Consider the following 20,964-nt stretch of genomic DNA (forward strand, 5'->3'; position numbering starts at 1 on the left):
TATAGAATTTACATAACATATTTTATATATATATATGGCTTACACATACGCACGCACACACACACACACGCACACACACACACCACACACACATTTCAGGACACTTTTATGCTGAATGTGTACAGTCAGTTTTTTAATAGGAACTGAGACCAGAGAAATCCATGCATGTGTCAGAATACAGGGGATACACTTTAAATAAAATATGTTTAAAAGTTACATTTGCATAGAGGCAGGGCTCTACACATATTTTTAAGGAGCTCTTGCATGCATTTACACTGCATTTACACTCAGTCTTGATGTGCACAAGTCATGGTAATAAAAATGTCTGGGGCTTCAGCCGCCTTAGCCCACCTCTAGCACCACCCTGGAAGTGACCAGACTATCACAAGCATCACGTTCAGCCAGATATAGGGAGAAAGAAGCTCTAGGATATTTAGCACATCAGTCTTCTTTTAATGATCTCAGGCACCATTAGAGGACACAACATTAAGTAAGTTACTCATTTATTTATTTTTCTACACAGTGACTGTAAATCCCTTATTAAATAGCTACTTTATTGCAAATGTTGCACTGCACATGCTCGGTAAACAGTGAGAAATGAAACTATGCTCTGTCATTCCAAAACATTACTAAGTGATTACTGGGAACTGAATCGCCATAATAATGACAACATTTATTCCCAGGCGCTGAACTTTGATGCAGAGATGCTTTTCTGGAGCTGTTTACTGTCACTCTTTCTCTGGCTCAGAGGTTAGTAAAATCTTAACTACATAAAATGGTTATGCATGACAGTTTTATGTTGTAAGTAATGTTTAGTCTTTTTATGTAGTGAATTTTACAGTGTCTTGGAAAATAATTAGGGAAAAGAAAATTCATTTAAAAAAGTTTTATTATGATGTTATATCACTGGTATGACATTGAAATTTGTAATATATAAAATAATAATTTAGTGACCAATTATGAAAAAAAAAGAAATAATAAAAATATTTAATATTCATTCTGCTTTTAGTGTCACAGACCGCTGCGGAATGGAGTGCTGAAATGCCAGAATCAGTGGTGGGTTTGTCTGGATCATGCGTGGTGATTCCCTGTACTTTCAGCTACCCCGCAGATGGAAAAACATACACAGAATTTACAGGGGTTTGGTACAAAGGATATTATGAATTAACAGTATACCATACAGACACCTCAAAAATCAGTGCCGCATTTCAAGGTCGCACTAGTCTCACTGGTGATTTGCGTCAAAATGACTGTTCTTTAAAAATCAGCTCTCTGAGCAGCAGTGACGCTGGATCATTCATGTTCCGGATTGAGATTAAAGATCTGGACAAGTACACCTATGGCAAGAATATAACATCTGTAACAGTTAACGGTAAGAGAAATTGTTTGCCAGAATGTTTTCTTTCAATTAGAACAGGTTTTGCATTTCTTTTTTGGAACTTAGTTTGTGCATCTGCAGTTTTTACATTCATGGATTTGGCAGATGTTGTTATCCAAAGAAACTTACATTGCTTTCAATGCTATCCTTTTTATGTATTTGTTTTATTTTCATTTTTTTTTCAGTTTATGCATTGCCTACAAATCAAACCCACAACCTAGCTAATGCTAGTGCCATGCTCTACTGTAAGAACTACAGGAAGGAAAAATTAGGTCTATGATTAGTCAGTTCAAAAAAGGAATATAAAACCTGTGCTTACTTTAAGAAAAAAATTTGATAAGATTAAATGGTAATGGTAAATGGTAATAATATACTGTAGCATAATGTGTCATTTATAAATAATTTGTTTAGAGGCCCGTCATAACATTAACTAGAATTTTTTGGAAGAACAAAGTCCTCTCCGGATCAAAATGACTGGATCACAACATGAGGGTTAATCACAATGATTTGTTGTGTAATATCCAAATTAATATTTCAATGAATGTGTCAGGTATGAGAACTGGTGGAAAAACTGTTGCATCAACAATTTGTGTGTCTTCACCAGAGACAACAGAGATCCCTATCTCTGTGGAAGAGGAAGTGACATCAGTGAAACCAGTTACTGCCACCTGTGCCGTGTATCATTCCTGTCCCTCGAACCTGCCCCGTGTCACCTGGAACCACAACGGCACACACTCGAGTCGATCACAGCCACAAATTCCAGGGCAGTTGAGGCTTACATTTTACACCCTGACCTTCACCCCTTCTAGAGAAGACCATAATAAAGATCTCAGCTGCTCTGCGGCGTTTAAAGGGAAGACTGTGACAAACTACACAACACTCAATGTTAAATGTAAGTCGACTATGTGAGTTAAAGACAAATAAATTATCAGATGCTTACTTGTATCTTTTGATATATTAATATCAATGCTTTTAAATGATCCTGTGACCAAGTTATGCAAAGCCTGCATAGGCCTCCTGGTTAAAAACCACAGTCTTATGAAATGAAATAAATGTTTGGCACAGGGTAATCCTGATGAGACCATTGTTGAAGTAATAAATAGCATTTTATCAACATTTTGTCTCAATCAGATCCTCCATATGATGTAAAAGTGGTTTCTAAACCCTCAGTGAAGGAGAATGACTCTGTTGAACTGACCTGCTCCAGTGACAGCAACCCTCTTCCAAACAGCTACCAGTGGTTCAGCTCAAATGGGATTTTGTTGGGAAACGAACATACTCACAGACTGGAGAGAGTATCACGACATGCTGAGGCCATTTCCTGTACAGTCATTAACACAGTGGGAAAAAACAGTTCTGGTCCACAGAAAATTAATGTGCTGTGTAAGTAGAGAGAGAGAGAGAGAGAGAGAGAGAGAGAGAGAGAGAGTGTGTGTATGTGTGTGTGTTTGGCAATTTATTGATTTGAGAAAATATTTTTTACATGGAAGAAGATACAAGTCAGATTTAAAGAAATATTTCAGACTCAGCTGATTAGTTAAGTCAAAGTTCAACTTGATTTAATCTGTAAATCTGTTTTAGTGGTCTGCGTTCCCACTGGACCCACAAGTGCACAGGAAGTGGTAGAAAGAACTGAAAAATAGAAGTTACTCAAATATGTGACCCTGGACCACAACACTGGGGTAAACTTAAGTCTCTAGGGTATATTTGTAGCAATAGCAATAGAAAAAAAACAAATAAATAAATAAATAAATTGTATGGGTCAAAATTATCGATTTTTGTTTTATGCTAAAAATCAAAAGAATATTAAGTAAAGATCATGTTCCATGAAGATATTTTGTAAATTTCCTACCGTAAATATATTCTAACTTAATTTTTGATAAGTAATATGCATTGCTAAGAACTTCATTTGGACAACTTTAAAGGTGATTTTCTCAGTATTTTGATTTTCTTGTACCCCAGATTTTCAATCTCGGTTAAATAGTGTCATGTGTAATGAAAGCTTATTTAGTCAGATTTCAGATGCTGTATAAATCTCAATTTCGAAAAATTTCCATCTAAGACTGGTTTTGTGTCCAGGGTCACATTTTATGTTTTTAATGTATGTAATGTTGTCAGTGATTTGTCTACTGTGCAACAAAATAAACAGTTGACATACGCAGTTATGGATATTTTCAATGTTTTTCGATTGAACATAGCAGCATGGAAAAAGCCTGCTGCAACAAAGTGAGGTGAATGTTGAAATTGTGAGTGGGAGCTGGACCAAAAGTAAAAAAAAAAAAAAAAAAATTCTTCCAATTTTTTTACTTTATTTACTGCTTTTAAGTCTTTCGAAAAATGTTTAAAGTCAACCTGGAATATTACTTTAAGGTGTGTTCATTGCAGCATTTGAATCAGTAAAAGGCTGCTACATTTGTAAAATAAATAAATAAATACAAGTTCTTCATTGGCATTTATGGGCACAAACAACTAATACATACTAACTTAAATGGCTTTTAGTAAAAACACATATTAAATGGACTGAATGTTTGACATTTTATCAAACTTTTATGCCAATCAGATCCTCCATATAATGTAAACGTGGTCACTAAACCTTCAGTGAAGGAGAATGACTCTGTTGAACTGACCTGCTCTAGTAACAGCAACCCTCCTGCGAACAGCTACCAGTGGTTCAGCTCAAATGGAACAACATTAGCAAAGAGCCCCTTTTACAAACTGGAGAGAGTATCCCGACATACTGAGGCCATTTCCTGTACCGCCATTAACACAGAGGGAAAAAACAGTTCTGGTTTACAGAAACTTAATATACTGTGTAAGTATAAGTGAAAGGCCTCGGTTTAACCATTTAGATTGGCACTGTTAGTGAAAGAAGATCATCATGATTTATGATAGCTAATACTCTATCTATCTATCTAGATCCTCCTGAGATTAAAGGTGAATCTTCTTGCCAGACTAAGATTTTGACTGTCTGTGACTGTATTGTGGACTCCAACCCCCCCAGTGAACTCAAGTGGTTTGGTCCAGATTCCTTGGAAACCTTCTCCAGCACCAGCATTAAACAAACTGAGTCTTTTACCATATTCACCCTCCAGGGTTGGCTGGGTTTCCCTGAGACTGTCCAGTGCTTTGCCAATAACACTTTGGGAAATTCTTACATAACTTTAGAAGCTCCTCAAAATGGTGAGAATTCACATTCAGTCTTTTTTTAAAACACTTTATCATTGTTTTATTGCAAAATTATTCATTTTAAATATGTGTTTGTTTCGCAGGCATAATGATACACATTTCTGTTGCATCTGTTGCAGTTGTTTTAGTCTGCATTTTAGTGTATGTTGTGAGAAAACGCTGGCAACGATCTCGCTCTTTCGGTCACTCTCTCATAAGCTACACATCATAGTTTTACTCAAAAAAGTAAGTTACCTGATTGCCTTAAAATGTAGAGTTCATTGAAACTAAAAATGTGAGTTATTACAACGAGTGATTTTGTTGATATTTTGTTCTAAGAATTAAAGATATTTTTTTAACAATGTTATTTTGTATTGTATCAATTTAAGCAAAGATATTAAAGTAATTAACAAAATGTTTAAATTCACTCATCTTAAATTAAACATATTATAATATTAAATTGAGTGATTTTAATTTGTAAATCAACGTAATCCCTTTGATTGCTTGAATAAATTGATGCAATATGTAATCCCAAATTATATGAACCAACGATTTTAACTTGTGCACCAGCTACATATAGTTTCTTGTAACAATTAACTATAAGAAGTTTACACGGTTGCCTTAAAACTATGAGTTAAACTTGGCTCTTGTGTGCGAGATGTGGCTTCAACACTGGCTGACAAAAACATTAAAATGCAATGACACTTAACGTTATATCGCCATCACATCTCGTGCGCCACTTATAAGGCTTCCTCCTTAACGCACACCTAAAATTCAAAAGCAACGTTTTTGCATTCAAAAGTGGAGTTTTATTTTAAATTGGATGAATATTCAAAATTTGATTATTTATTTTTTTTGGACACCCCTAACCTGTACTGTGTTTTGGGTAGTCAAATTTAATGATGTAAAGAAGACCCATCAGGATGCCAAATGCTTTCAGGACATTATAGATATCGGTAAGGACAAGATGCTCTTCCAAAATGATAGCAATGTCAATGGCTTCTTTTGGAATCACTTCCCATTGCTCTTCCTCAGTCACAATCAAGATGCCCATGTCAATCCCCTTCACTAAGCCTCCAATTTCATGAGAGAGCTGAAAAAACTACAACAAAAAAAGAAATTATTTACATACAATTATAACAATTTAATCAGTATAGAATACTACTGTACATTAATTCAACTACAGTAATAGATTCTGCTAAAATATTTAATAATAAAAACAACAACATGCAGCAATAAAGAAGAACAGTAAAAAAAAAACTAATAAAAAAACACAAACTGCAACAAGTACTGTGTCACGTTTATGAACTTGTTTCCTTATTTGGTCCTCTTCCTTTTCTTGTTTTAGTTAATTGATTGATCCTCACCTGTCTCCTGTTTCCTCAGTGCCTTATGTGTGTATAAATACCCGTTCTGTTCAGTTCCTCCTGGTCTGTGATTGTTGAATGTTGATATCGTTGTTGATGTATCGTTGTTGAATGTATGCTAAATGTAATCTTGTTAATATAGTCTGTACCCCCTTTGTCATTAGTAAACTTCCTTATTTATTCCAGATCCTCTTCTCTCCCTTTGTTTTACGTTTAGCACTACCTCATCTGTAACAGAATCACGGACCCACAATAGTGTAGTTTATTTAGCGGCGTTTTTTCTTTCATTTATTTTTTGCTTTTTTTTTCTCCTCTCCCGGAATGGCCATCCCAGCAGTCTGTCTCCTATGCCTGGAGCAACTGGACCGTTCGCTGGAGGACCACACCAGGGACTTTTTAGATCTGGCGTGCCTTACTAACTTCCCCGACCAACACAGCTCTGAATTTTCTGTGTCCCTGCTGGTTCCGCCCAGCTCTGAATTTCCTGTGTCTCCGCTGGTTCCGCCCAGCTCTGGATTTTCTGTGTCCCCGCTGGTTCCGCCCAGCTCTGGATTTTCTGTGTCCCCGCTGGTTCCGCCCAGCTCTGAATTTTCTGTGTCTCCTGTACTCCCTCCCAGCCTCTCTCTCCCACCTCCTACTAGACCTGCCAGTTCCCCTGCTCCACTTCCGCTGGTTCCATCGAGCCCTGATTCTCCTGTGTTTCCTCCCTCCTTTCCTCTCTCTCCTCCTACTAGACCAGCCCATTCATCGACCTCATCTCCGCTGGTGCCAGTCAGTCCCGCAGCTCACCCTCAGTCCGCGCCATCTGGGCGCGATGGTTCGCCGCTGGACTGCCAGTCTCCAGCTCCGCCTTGGCGTGTTAAGGCCCTGTCTCCGCCTCCAGCCTCCGAGCCCTGGACTCCTCCTCGGTCCTTCGACCCAGCGGCTCCGCCTTGGCTCTTAGCTCCCTCGTCTCCACCGTGGCCTGTCATCCCACCTGCTCCACCGGGCTCCCTCGTCCCTCCGGCTCCACCTTGGTCAGTCGTCGACCATCCGCTGCCTCGGGACTCCACTCCTCTGGTTCCACCTTGTCACTCCATCCCTCCGGCTCTGTCAGGCTCCTCCTTCCCTCTGGTTCCATCGTCATCCTCAGTCACTCCGGCTCCACAGCGGCCTTTGGTCGCCAGAGCATTCTGCTCCACCTAGGCCCTCCGGATCCTCGACGTCACCCTGGCTCTGCGGCTGTGCTGCTCCATCTTGGGCTCCTCACCCACCGGTGCAGTCTCCGCCTGTCGGCCCCCTGGTGTCGTCGGCTCCTTCACCATGGCTCCTCCCGCCATCGACTCAACCATGGATCTCTGTCCTGGCTGGTCTCTGGTGGACCATCTGGCTCCTCCTGCTCCGGGGTCCTCCCTGGCTCCTCCCTCCATCCACTCCGCCCTGGTCCCTACCTCCATACTCCCTCGTCACCTGCTCCTGGCCTGCTCCTCGCCCGCCTCCAGAACCCTGGTATTCCTCTTGCGGTGCGAGGACGCACCGTTCCGGGATGGGGCGAACTGTCACATTATGAACTTGTTTCCTTATTTGGTCCTCTTCCTTTTCTTGTTTTAGTTAATTGATTGATCCTCACCTGTCTCCTGTTCCCTCATTACCTTCTGTGTGTATAAATACCCGTTCTGTTCAGTTCCTCCTGGTCCGTGATTGTTGAATTTTGATATCGTTGTTAATGTATCGTTGTTGAATGCATGTTAAATGTAATCTTGTTAATATAGTCTGTACCCCCCTTGTCATCAGTAAACTCCTTATTTGTTCCAGATCCTCTTCTCTCCCTTTGTTTTACGTTTAGCACTACCTCATCTGTAACATACTGTTACTTCACGAATGTAATGGTGCTTTAACACTAGCACTTTTGGTGTGCACCAGATTCGGTTGATGTCAGAGTTTGGTTCATTTGGATTTTGTGAATTGATGTCACATGGACTATTTTAACTATATCTTTACTACCTTTATGGGCCTTGAAGTAGAGGTACTTCACAGGTCCAAAAATTTGTGCCTGAACCCGAAAGAGACCCGTAATGTACTACACCGAACCGACCCGGACCCGTCTGTTATTTCAATAGCTGGAACTGGAACCATGTAGATCCGAGAAATGCCTACCCGGACCCGACCCGTCTATTATTTGAAAGCTGGAACCGAACCCGCCGGGAAGACACCGACCCGACTGGACCCGACTGTCACATACTGTACCTTAAATTGCTATTACAAGTCAACTTTTTTGCTTACCTAATTTAAGGCGCCATAGTCTCTCTTCCTTGTACCTGACTGCCTGTGATGCATTACAATCCTCCGACAAGAAAGTTATCCATGTTATTCTTCTCGTTATTCCAAGTCCAAGCTGAATCCACTCATTATTTCAGCTTCAAAAGTCCACTTGATGTCACGGTGACGGATGACAAATGCAACTGTGCACATTCTGACTAGAGTTAACTCTCATAATAACTTTGACTGTTTGCCCTTTTGAACTATAATAACGATTGCTCGTTCAGTTCCATGGCCGCTCTGTCTATCATCTCTGTGCTCTCTACTCTGCGTCGAGTCTGAATCTGACCACTAAAACTTTAAGATTAAACGGTTCATTTATATTATTAGGAAAATGGGAGAAAATGTAAAGCGCGGTTTGGCAGTCATTGTGTCTCTCACTGGTTGCCATAGAAACATGACATGCGCTTGAGACTGCACATGCGTGCTAGCTTGATCAACCTAAAATATGCTTTTAATGCAATTTGAGTGTCATATAAAACATTCCCGTGACAGTTCACCTCAGAACACAAGCAGTGTCTAAACACGGCCGAGTGTTCTCCGAGTCCGATGACTCCGATCGCACGGGTATTACACACAATGTTAAACAGACTAAGCTAGACTGGGACCCGAAGTAATAGATTCAGACCCGACCCAGACCCGGTTGATCATTTAAAATATAGACCCGTACGGGTCCCGGGTGTTGGGTCTCAGGTGCAATGTGAAGACCTCTACCTTGAAGATGTCATGGGTTTGGAACAACATGAGGACGAGTAACTGAACTATCAGTTTAACTGTGAAATAACTTTTAAACATGAATCATTAAAATGATTTTTAATGAATCACCAAGTACCACAATTTCAGGCAAAAAAAATCACTTACACTTTGCAAATTTTTATTTTAGGGTGGACTATCCTTTTCACACTATTTTGGTTTTATTTAAGTATTGTGAATGTAATGTGTATCATGACATACAGTAAGTCCTATGTACTATATTGAATACTAATGTGTTACAACCACAGATAACCAAGATTTCTTCTTCTGTTACCAGGACCACATCACTGCAGATTGATGGTACTCACTTTGGTCACCCACTACTATAATGCCAGCGGTCATGTCCTTGATGAATTCCTCTTCAGAACCTGTGTGCTTTGATCAAAACAACGGGAAGCGTTAAAATATGCCTTACAGTATTAACGGTCATCTTAAATAAATGTGCACTTATAAAGTAAATAAATTCAATTACAATTTGTCCAAGCTCTACAATGTTACAGCCATTCCCATTATGCCTGCATAGCACTTTGATGGAAACAACCGCAAAAGAACTTGCTGAGGTACATCCAAAAGTATTCTGTGCTGATCTTCTGTCGATCCAGAATATCAATAAAATGGAAAATACAGAAACATGTTAAAACAACACTATAACTAAAAATAAATAAATCTTGATAGAAAAACCCAAATGTCATTGCAAGTTTACATAACAATTACCAAAACCATATTTTACAACCCAGAAAAGGCTTTTAAAGGGCACAACACAGGAAATTAGAAAAAACAGCTAATTTCACACATTGTGACAAACCTTATTGCAGCGCTGTTTATACAAGATATATGTCATCATTGCTATTCAGACCTTTGATTTGATAACTGACCGTATATTCACGCAGCGTTGTGATGGGTTCCAGTGAGGCACTTCAATAACCTGGATATACTTCAATATACCTGGAACCTTTCACACATCAGCTAGCTGTTAAAACTGATAACAACACACTGGAGACTGCATGTGCCTTAACACTTACAATTAAAAGAAAATATTTCACCAATAAAATGTACAATGTTTAAGATGTCTGTAACAGACTATGCTTTTTTTTTAAGCAGTGTGATGTGAGACCATTCTCATCTCACAACGCCTTGGAAAATAAAGCAGCCAATGCTAACATGTGAAGAAAAGAACACGTGTCATGCAATAATAGATTAAACATCAAAGAGTAAATTAAATGTTTGTTGACTTTAGATTTAATGCACTGAAATTGTTCAAATTGTAAATATGACTTTAATTACTTAAAATCTCTCAGGGTCTGAGGACTAAAATTTACATGAATATATGGAGAACAAACAAGTTTTACATTAAATGAATTGTTTACCCGAAAATGGAAATTTCTTGAACATTTACTCCCCCTCAGATGAAAAGCTGTGTGTTCACAAGATTTTTTTTTTTTTTTTTGTAAGAATGTCATTTTTGGGTGGACTATTCCTTTAATGTAAATTCATGTTATGTGGTTTTGGTTAGCTTAGGTGTGGAGGAAAATAAAACACAATATTAAACCAACACCCCCTTGCATGTAATCTGCATCACACTTGTTAAAGACTTGCTATTAGGTTCAATTATATGCAATCTTCTATGCAATAATTCAATGTAATCCAATATTACAAGGCAGTTTCGAGTGTTTCCTGGGGACTCAATTCTGAACCAGAATGTCATGTAATTCCAAATTAACATTTCTGTTTCTAAATAAATTAACAGTTTCATTTTCTATTCTTTTTTGTATATATTTCCATTTTAAAAAACAGCTTAACTAGCACAATCACACAGTATAATGGTCTTTAAATGTCAATTTTTACCTAAAGCTCTATACTTACTAAAATCTATTAAAGTATTTTGTCTGTGCATTTATTGTTGCTTAACTCAAGATTGTGACTCAAGTGCCTGCAAGATTCTAAAAAACATATCTTTTCTCCAGAAATTAAAGTGAAAGTTAATTTTACATTGTCTCCAGTCAACTGAGGTAAATTCAGTTTCATGGTGAAGTTCTGTGACTAAATCAGCACTTCCATAATATAAGAAGCACATAAAGCATGAGTCATAAATTCCTGAGCCTTCCTTGTAATTACTAAAACTAACAAAAGTAAAAAAACAAAAAACAACAAAACAAAAAAAACACTCATGGCACATATCTATGCAAACTAAAAATAAAATAAAATTCTACAAGATTGCATTATTCAAACTATCAACACATTTACATTTTCAGAAAGTATACTCTCAGAAAAACAGTCACTGGGGAAGTATCTTTTCATAAGCTATATGTACTTTTAAAGTACATTTAGGGGTTTTAGTATAGTATACTATACCTTTTAGTATAGTAACTTAGGGTACTGCCCAAGTGAAGGCTTTTTTCTGAGATTGTATGATAAAAAAGAAAAGAAAAAACCTTTGCAATCAATTAGCCACGAAAAATATATATTTACTGTGTGTATATATATATATATATATATATTCCCTTTTCTTCTTCTTAAACAGGAGATTGCTGGCTCTAATTTTGTGCATTGTGTATTTCTTGGTTCCCCTGGGGAAATCAGGAAATGGCCTTATATTAACTTGGGTGTTCTGATTGGTATATTTAAATTCTCTGCAAATATGGTGCACTGTAAATGACTCTTGACTTTTTTTACTCGAGGGCATATACTCAGGTAACACAGAACGCAGTATGCAGTATGGGATTGGCTGATGAACGTTCAGATGCAAAACAGGAAACCGTCAAAGACATTAAAAGTCTGCCTTGGTCATTTGGTGCTTCATCAGTGTATTGTTAGAGGAAGGGTTTTAGTGTTACTTGAGTATACTGTATGCACTAGAGGAAAATGTCAAAATAGTATTTAACAGTGTACAATATATGCAGAGCATTTAAATATTAAATAGATATTAAATCATAAATAAACTGAATTAAAAGAATAAAAAAACTCTAAATACATTTTAGTTAAAATGCTAAATCTTGGTATGTATTTGATCATGGTATAAGGCATCATGCCCATTCAAACTGAGCGGACACTATGAAAAGCCAAAAGGGCCAAAAACAGGTGAATTTTAACAAGTCAACAACACGTTAAATATGTGTATTTCACACGTTTAAATAAATGTTTTTGCGTGTGAAAAATCAGCTTAACATTTTAAATACACATGAAATATGCGTTAAAAACCGTGCAGGTTTAAGATACATACCTTTGTTGTCAAAATCTGTCATTGGAAAACAAAATTAGCTTTTATTGGAGAATCTGACTAGTACACAGGCACCTTACCTTCTTCAATGTCAGCCACGCTGCACTGATGCACTGCTTTATTCAATCCAAACTGTAAATATACCTAGAAAGTGTATTCTTGTGGCACGGCTGACACAGAAGAGCGTATTCTGCCTGTGTACAGCTTAGATTCTCCAAAATGGCTCTACGCTGGTGTGGAGTGTTTTATGGCAAAATTTTCACTTTGGGGTGGACTATTCCTTTAAATATTTAAATATGGTATTTAAGACTTTATATAAAAATTTCAGGAATAAAATGAGAGCTTGTACTTAGGTCAGGACAGGAATAAGAACTTGATTTGGCTTTCCTGACAACAGACGTATTCTACTGTACTAAAGTCCTAGGCTACCCTGAAAACTGGTATTAAAACAATTTATCTGTGAAATGATGAGGTAATTTGTTAACGCACGTCATAACATTTCAGTTTTAAAAATTATCATAAAAATAATAAGTAGCTCTGTTTAAAAAAAAATAACATATATAGTTCATACATTATCTGTAGGTAATCTGGATTGTTATTGAGAAGCCTATTGAATACTTTATAACAGCTAGAATTAAATTTATGGATCCTTTTATGACCGTTTATATGCTGGTTTAGCAATGGGACAGATTGGTATTTTTTTTTAAGTATTAAAATGCTAGGAAAGAAGACTAATTGTACTGCTGAACTGCTGAATGACCTATACCAAGAAGGTAACTGAACAAACTAAGGGTTACAGGAATAGTTTTGATTTGACAAAACCAAACCAATGCAATCAGGCTTTGTTGATGCCAAGAAGCAGCTCATGAACTTTCTCTGTCAACTTTGACCTTTGAAAGCTATAAACCAAACCCCTGAAACAACTCTGTGTTATTGGCAGCAGATCAAGAGAAAATATAATTCAAACCCCTGCAACAGCTCAGTGTTGGCTTTGTTTCAAACCTAAACAGAAGTTTACTCAAATGAGAGTGCTATTTATGCTCACTCATTTTTTTTCAGTTCCCCACTTACTTTTCCTTCCACAAGCACTGACAGATCAAAGACTTTGACTGAGCCAGGCCAGTTGAGATCCAAGCTTGTGATCGTACATTCATACAAATCATCTGCATGATGAACTGTACATTAGGTCAGTGTGTTAACATATTAATTACTAATTTAAATCAGAATGCATGTCACTGAAAGCTGACATGTACAACAGACCTACACGACAACAGACCTTCTACACACAAAACCAGCCTCATGTTGTTTTAGAGCTGTGAATGATTGCAAAGTAAAGTACAGTACAGTATGTGCAGTACACTCCTGAACAAAATCTTAAGACCATGGGATGCATCGCAAGTTTTACACATTTTGCACTAGTGGATCATAACCGGGTTGTAAGTGCTGCTTCAAAATGCCAAAAGAAAAACAGGATCAAGAGACAAAAACTAGAGAGTAGGCAATTTATTGAAAACTGCATTTAAAGTCAAACAGGCTGTTCATCAGCTGATCAAAAATTTAAGACCATAGCCCAAAAATAAACTCACAATAGAACTAAAAGTGTCAAAAAAGGACTCAGTAGTGAGTACCCCCACCGTTCTTGTTGATCACTTCAAACACTCATTTCGGCATGCTTGATGCGACTGTTTCCAGGAGGCTGGTGGGAACGTTGCTCCATGTGGTGAAGATGGCTTCACAAAGGGCATCCACGGTCTGGAACTGATGTCCGTTTTTGTAAACTTCCCTTGCCATCCATCCCCAAATGTTCTCAATGGGATTTAGATCAGGGGAACACGCAGGATGGTCCAAAAGAGCAACGTTATTCTCCTGGAAGAAGTCCTTCGTCAGGCAGGCATTGTGAATTGCAGCGTTGTCCTGTTGAAAGACCCAGTCATTACCACACAGACGGGGCCCCTCGGTCAAGAGGGATGCCCGCTGCAACAGATCCACATAGCCAGTCGCCATTTGACGCCCCTGCACAACCTGAAGCTCCATTTTCCCATTGAAGGAAAAAGCACCCCAGATCATGATGGAGCCTCCTCCACTGTGCCACGTAGAAAACATCTCAGGTGGGATCTCCTTGTCATGCCAGTAACGTTGGAAGCCATCAGGACCATCCAGGTTACATTTTTTCTCGTCAGAGAATAAAACTTTCTTCCACCTTTCAATGTCCCATGTTTGGTGCTCCCTTGCAAATTCCAAACGGGCAAGTTTGTGTCGTGGGAGGAGACGTGGCCTTTGAAGACGTTTTTTGTTCTTGAAGCCCTTCTCTAGCAGATGACGTCTTATGGTTATTGGGCTGCAGTCAGCATCAGTAAGGGCCTTAATTTGGGTCGAGGATCGACCTGTGTCTTCACGGACAACCCGTCGGATCCTGCGGCTCAGTGCAGGTGAAATCTTTTTGGGTCTACCACTTGACTTTTTTGTCCCATAACTCTCAGGATTTTTTAAGAAATGTAAAATGACTGTCTTACTGCGTCCAACCTCGGCAGCGATGGCGCGTTGTGTGAGACCTTGCTTGTGCAGCTCAACAATCCTGCCACGTTCAAAAAGAGAAAGCCTTTTTGTCTTTGCCATCAGGAGATCTTGACAGTATGACTGCTTGAAAAACAATGACATGAAAATATTTTTGTGCAGATTTGACCTTTTTATGGCTATGTTCTTAAACTTTTGATCAGGTGATGAACAGCCTGTTTGACTTTAAATGCAGTTTTCAATAAATTGCCTACTCTCTATTTTTTATCTCTTGCTTCTGTTTCTTCTTTTGGCATTTTGAAGCAGCACCTACAACCCGGTTATGATCCACTAGTGCGAAATGTGTAAAATTTGCAAGCATCCCCTGGTCTTAAGATTTTTTTCTTAAGAGTGTATTGTTCTTATGACTTTATAGGGCAGGGGTGTCAAACTCAGTTCCTGGATGGCCACTGTCCTGAAGAGCTTGATAAGCTGGATCAGGTGTGTTGGAGCTGGTCCAAATTTGTATTTTAAAGGGATCATATGATGTGATTTAAATTTGTATCTTCTCTTTGGAGTGTTCTTGGTGCATAAAGAAGATCTGTAAAACTGCAAAGAGTCTCAAATGCAAAGAGATATTCTTTATAAAAGTTAAGACGTCCACACCCTCCTAAAATGCCTTGTTTAATCACACCCCTACATGTCTATGTCACTGTGTGGGAAGATTTGCATAACACCAAACAAATTTTCTCACAAAGAAGGCATAACTTTTATTCTTGCTGTAGTATTGTTGTTGCGGCTGCCACCATGTTGCGGAGATGCTGCGTGTTTTCATTGTGAAAGCAAAACTTCTTTTATTGGCCTTCCAAAAGAGGTAGATATCCGCTTTGTCATGCCTAGAGCTGATCTGTGCTAGCTGCTGAGGAAATACATCAACTTTGCACTGTGGATCGCCGAATCGGCTTTCACCATGGACGAAGCGGAGTCCAGCCTGGGGTAGTCACATTTTGTTGCCGCAAGCCTGCGGGCCGTGCCGTACTATAGCCCGCCGGCCATTCCTCACTTGAGCCTGCAGTGTGTGACGCTGTGTGACAAATTTTAAGGAGGACTGTTTCCTGACCCTGCAGAGTAGCCTACAATGGGTCTGTGCTTGAAGACTGTTTTATAAAGTGGGGCAGTTCCAACTTTGCAAGGACAGTCTGGCACTTCTGACTCACAGACTGTAAGTAAATTTTATATTTTTAAATCATTTTTAAATGATTCAAACGGGAATTTTTAGCAGTGTAGGGTAGCACTTGTTTGTTGTTTCTTCAATCACATACTGTATGCAGACATGGTTTTATATTTTCATGGCGCGATATGCAATGCAACATGTAAAAACACAGTATAGGTCATTATAATCAGTAATTATGTCCCCACTGGATGTAACAAATGCCTCTTAACATTTTTTGTCACACGCTTGAGGTATTCGCACAATCAAAACACACTGGATAGCTGGCCAATCAGTGTATACATCGCTTTTCAGAAAGATGAGCTTTGTAAAAATCAGTGCACTTCAGAGAGTCAGGGCATACAGGAGCAACAATAGTTTACAATATGTGGAAAATAATGTGTTATTTTAAACTTAAACCACATAAAAACATTGTATTACACACAATACACAACATAATGTTCTTTTTAGCAACATCATATGGCCCCCTTTAACTATATAACCATTTTTGCTTACCTACACTGTAACTGATTTCTCCACGAAAATGTTAATGCTTTGATGTTAACTTTAATGCATAACACTAATGTTAGGCATACGGACGTGTCAAGGAATACAGACGTACAGACACATGGCATACAGACATGTCAAGGAATTTGGCTACAGTTGTCGTATTCCTCTTGTTCAGCCACTCCTCAACCACAGACGAGGTGTTAACCTCAGAGGTGTCTTACCTGGTCTAAGGAGAAGAAGAACTGGACTGTTGCCCAGTGGCCCAAAGTCCTCTTTTCAGATGAGAGCAAGTTTTGTATTTCATTTGCAAAGCATCGTCTGTGATGATTTGGGGTACAATGCCATCTGCTGGTGTTGGTCCATTGTGCTTTTTGAACTGCACCGGTTTAGCAAGAAATTTTAGAGCATTTCATGCTTTGTTCTGCTGACCAGCTTTTTTAAGATGCTGATTTCATTTTCCAGCAGGATTTGGCTCCTGTCCACACTGCCAAAAGAACCAAAAGTTGTCTCGCTGAATTGAGGCAGTAATTAAAGCCAAAGGAGACCCAACCAAGTACTGAGTACATTTACAGTAAATGAACATACTTTCCAGAAGGCCAACAATTGAACTGAAATGTATTAGATTCACATTAAAAGACAAAGTCATATATATATATATATATATATATATATATATATATATATATATATATATATATATATTTACTTGATACCCATATCTGGTAGGCCTACTTATGTGTGTGTATATAGTATATATTATTATTATTATTATTATTATTATTATTATCATTTTGCATAGTTAATAGATTTCACTAATAATTGATTACTTAATATCCTGGGCATATTTGCAAAATACTTTAAGGAAATAAAGTCAGCTCTTTTTTCCTTTACTGTAGAAAGAAATCACATTTAGCCTACTGTTAACCATCACTATTTCCAAATACATCAAAAGCAGAAGATACTTACGAGAGAACATTCTTATATAACACCCTGCAAAAGCAAAATCTCCCTAAACTAACCTTTTGTCACATTTCCACTTCAAATTGTCATACTAGTAGGAAAATAAATGGGAGCCATCTAGTGACCAATTGCAAAAAAACAAAAACAAAAAAAAAAAAAACTTCTAATCCATTTAAAAAACGCCTATTCATTATTTGAATCCTTTTTCAATCATTAATAAAGAACAATACAGGAAAAAGCACAAAAAAATATTAAAATATATATTTTTGTAATCAAATTATAATGAAGGTAATATTTTTAATAAAGATTTTTATAATAATGAAAGCATTACTTTTATTAAAAATAACCTCAACCTCTTCATGTAACCTAATGAGACATGAGACAAATTAAATTCTCAAATTAAACGTAAAAAAAAAAAAAAAAAAAAAAAAAAAAAAATTCTAAAGGTTGTTTACATAATTTTAGGTAGTTCTTATCATGTTTGTACTGTATGTTCAAGGGTGCTTTTTTCTAATATGTTTCTTTTAATCAGTTATTTGATGTTATAAAAACGGGGTGTGATGTCATGATTGTGATCTTGCAATTGGGTCTGCAGAAGTTTGACACTTGCGGCTCCACCTCACAATCACTACTGCGCGGACTCTGGCTACAAATATGTGATTAGCCATATTGAGACCCTGTCCCAAATTGCACACTTCATGTGTAATTGCGGTCTTGAGGACATAATGGTCGCTGTTTGTGTGTATCTGTAAAGTCTATGAGACCGTAGGGTGTCCCCTTCCTCATTTTAGCTTTTCGCATTCATTTAATTCATTTTCGCAGCCAACTTCTACCTTCAAGTCAAAGTGGCATTATGTCATGAAAGGTGGTGTTGGAGCAGTGGATAAGACACATGCCTTTGGTGTGAGAGACCCGGGTTCGAATCCACTGTGAGACACCAATGTGTCCCTGAGCAAGACACTTAACCCCTAGTTGCTCCAGAGGCGTGCGACCTCTGACATATATAGCAATTGTAAGTCGCTTTGGATAAAAGCGTCAGCTAAATGTAAATGTAAATGAAAGTGTGGACTCAGAGGAAGACTGCAAGGGATTAGGGTGCAATTTGGGACAGGGCCTGAGAATGTTTTGGCTTCAGTTTTATAGTGGAAGAAATATATTGCACTTGCGCCCATCTGTTCTGAAAATGAGGTTCGTTCAGGTGAATTGTTGGCAAGCTGCTAGGCAACTGAAAATTATTGTGCCATTAACCAACTAAAAAGGGCAAGGGCAAAAGGCTTTTAAAGGGAGATGAGACTCTTATTGGATTATTGCACATTACGCTCATCCAATTAGCAGCCACACTCAGGAAATTAAGAAAAAAGAAAGAGCGAGAGAGCAGGGGCTGGTAACACAGGACATTTCTTTATATAACTCAAATTGTATTAATCTAATCTAATCTAATTTATATGTGATTAGAGATTTTATACACAATTAAAGGAATAGTTACCCTTAAGTAAGAAAAATGAAAAATCTCTCATCATGTCATCATTTACTCAGCCTCATGCTGTTCCAAAGTTGTATGACTTTCATTCTTCTGTGAAACACAAAAGAATATATTAATAGATATTTTTGAGACAATGGCTGCATTTGGCAAAACGAAATAACATTATCCATAACATCCAGGTAAATTGATAGAATGGTGCTCTGGCTGTTGTTAAAGAACTGACTTAAAGAAGGAAATGCAAAAAAAAAAAAATTAATAATAATAATAACATCATAAACAACATCTCACGAATAAGACCACATTTAGTATAGCTTTACTGTTTCATGTAAAACAGGCATATCATCACATCATTGATCTGCCTGCATTAACATGCAAAGAAGGTTTTTTTTAAGCATTAACCTTGGCCAACACACAAAATTTGCATGGAAAATAATAAAAAATAAACTGATTGAAGTCTTGCAGGTGAGATTTTCACCGTTTCTAAATATGTACGGCACAGGAAGTGAGACGGTAACAGATGTGTGAAAGTCTGTTTCTGACACGTGAACAGATTCATATTCTAATATTAACAACAAAACTGTAGGAAGCCCCTGATTAGCAGCTCAGAGGTAAGTCACACGAGACCAAGCAAAATGATTTAGCATTTATTTCAAACGTTTTCAGTGATCTTACCCACCCAAAATGGCAAAACTGGACTGACAATACTTTTATGTATATCATTTTGCAAAATATTATGTTTTCATGTTCATTAGCTTATCTGGGGATTCTTCACATTCTTCACATTAAATTAACACTCTTTAACATTCTTCACATTAAATTATCTGTTTTGTTGCTTGCATTGAGTGTAACTTGTAACTTGTCATGAATAAGGACAGACAAGTTTTCAGATAAGTGTGTATTAAATGACATTGTATCTAATAAGGCATTTGATTCTCATTTGATTCGTTGCTCATGTAAAAGATCACTGTTTTTAACATTTCAATTTCATATTTGCTGCTGTCTTTGCTATTTACTCAGGTAACACATTTACTCTCATTTTCAGCCTTGTGTTTCTATTTTTTATTATTTTTAATAATTAAATTTATTTTAAATTTATTAATTTAATTATTAATAATTTTCTTATTCAGCTAAAGACCACTAGTTAAAAATAAATACATGAGGCCAAAATCCATACATTTACCCCTATATTTCTCAAAAATATTCTCTGATGATATTTTATAATGTTTCAGTGATGTTTTCGATATTTTTGAAATAAAAATGCTATTCTGATGGGTATAATTTTGTAGCATTAATACATTTTATTTATTTATTTATTTTTATGTCCATTTCCATCTGTTATATGTTAAGCATCATGATATTGTCTGAATTTACAAAAAAAAATTCACTGAAACTATTATGCTGAAAATTTACTTTCTAATAAAAAAAATCTCAGTAGTTTCAGTAGTGGTTTCACATCTTTGGAGGCCAGTAATTGCCAAGCAGTCTAAATTATTTTTAAAGACAAAACAAGTCAAATTATAAACAATTTGCATTTGTTTCCATATGTGCATTCAAAGTGAAAATGTGTCATGTGTCAGCATTCATGCAGTGAACAATGTTGTGTACCAGTTGTGACAAAATGTGCAGTTTCATTATCATTATTAATATGAGCTTGCATGATTGCTGAAACTTTGCTTGAGAAGATTAAATAACTTAAAATATCTTTTGAAAGTTTCCTCATCAGTAGAATAAATTTTTGTTCTTTGTCACAGGAAAGGCTCACACTCAAAACTGGGTAAAGCAGGGGCCAGGTGAAGTGTACAGCACACCCGGTGAAAACATCACCAGACACTGCCAGACTCATGGAGACTTTCAGGAGGCCAAATGTTTAGTACACTGGTACATCAAGAACAGATGTGGGACATACACAGACACAGCATTGGCGATCAGTTGTGAGATGTTGATATGTACTATTATATTATAAATATTATTATTATCATTATAATACTTGTTATCAACCTAATCCAACACTGTGTGGGTACAATTTATAATTGATAAGTTTTGGTTAAACAAAATGAAAGTGATACAAGTGTGTTTAATTTAATGCATATTGGAATAGTTTACTCAAAAAGGAAAATTAGCTGAAGATTT

The 20,964-nt window shown here is 37.3% G+C and overlaps 1 protein-coding gene across 1 annotated transcript; it reads left to right on the forward strand.

Annotated features, from left to right (window-relative positions):
- Positions 1-388: 388 nt before the first annotated feature.
- Positions 389-9,881, forward strand: LOC132123170 (myelin-associated glycoprotein-like). The gene is made up of 9 exons (XM_059533731.1): positions 389-490; positions 684-750; positions 1,010-1,372; positions 1,983-2,270; positions 2,510-2,761; positions 3,939-4,190; positions 4,295-4,558; positions 4,648-4,789; positions 9,239-9,881. The coding sequence occupies exons 2-8, from the start codon at positions 705-707 to the stop codon at positions 4,773-4,775; spliced, it is 1,593 nt and encodes a 530-aa protein (XP_059389714.1). The 5' UTR covers positions 389-490; positions 684-704; the 3' UTR covers positions 4,776-4,789; positions 9,239-9,881.
- The last annotated feature ends 11,083 nt before the right edge of the window (positions 9,882-20,964 follow it).

Source organism: Carassius carassius, chromosome 41 (genome assembly GCF_963082965.1).
Source record: "Carassius carassius chromosome 41, fCarCar2.1, whole genome shotgun sequence".
Classification (NCBI taxonomy): domain Eukaryota; kingdom Metazoa; phylum Chordata; class Actinopteri; order Cypriniformes; family Cyprinidae; genus Carassius; species Carassius carassius.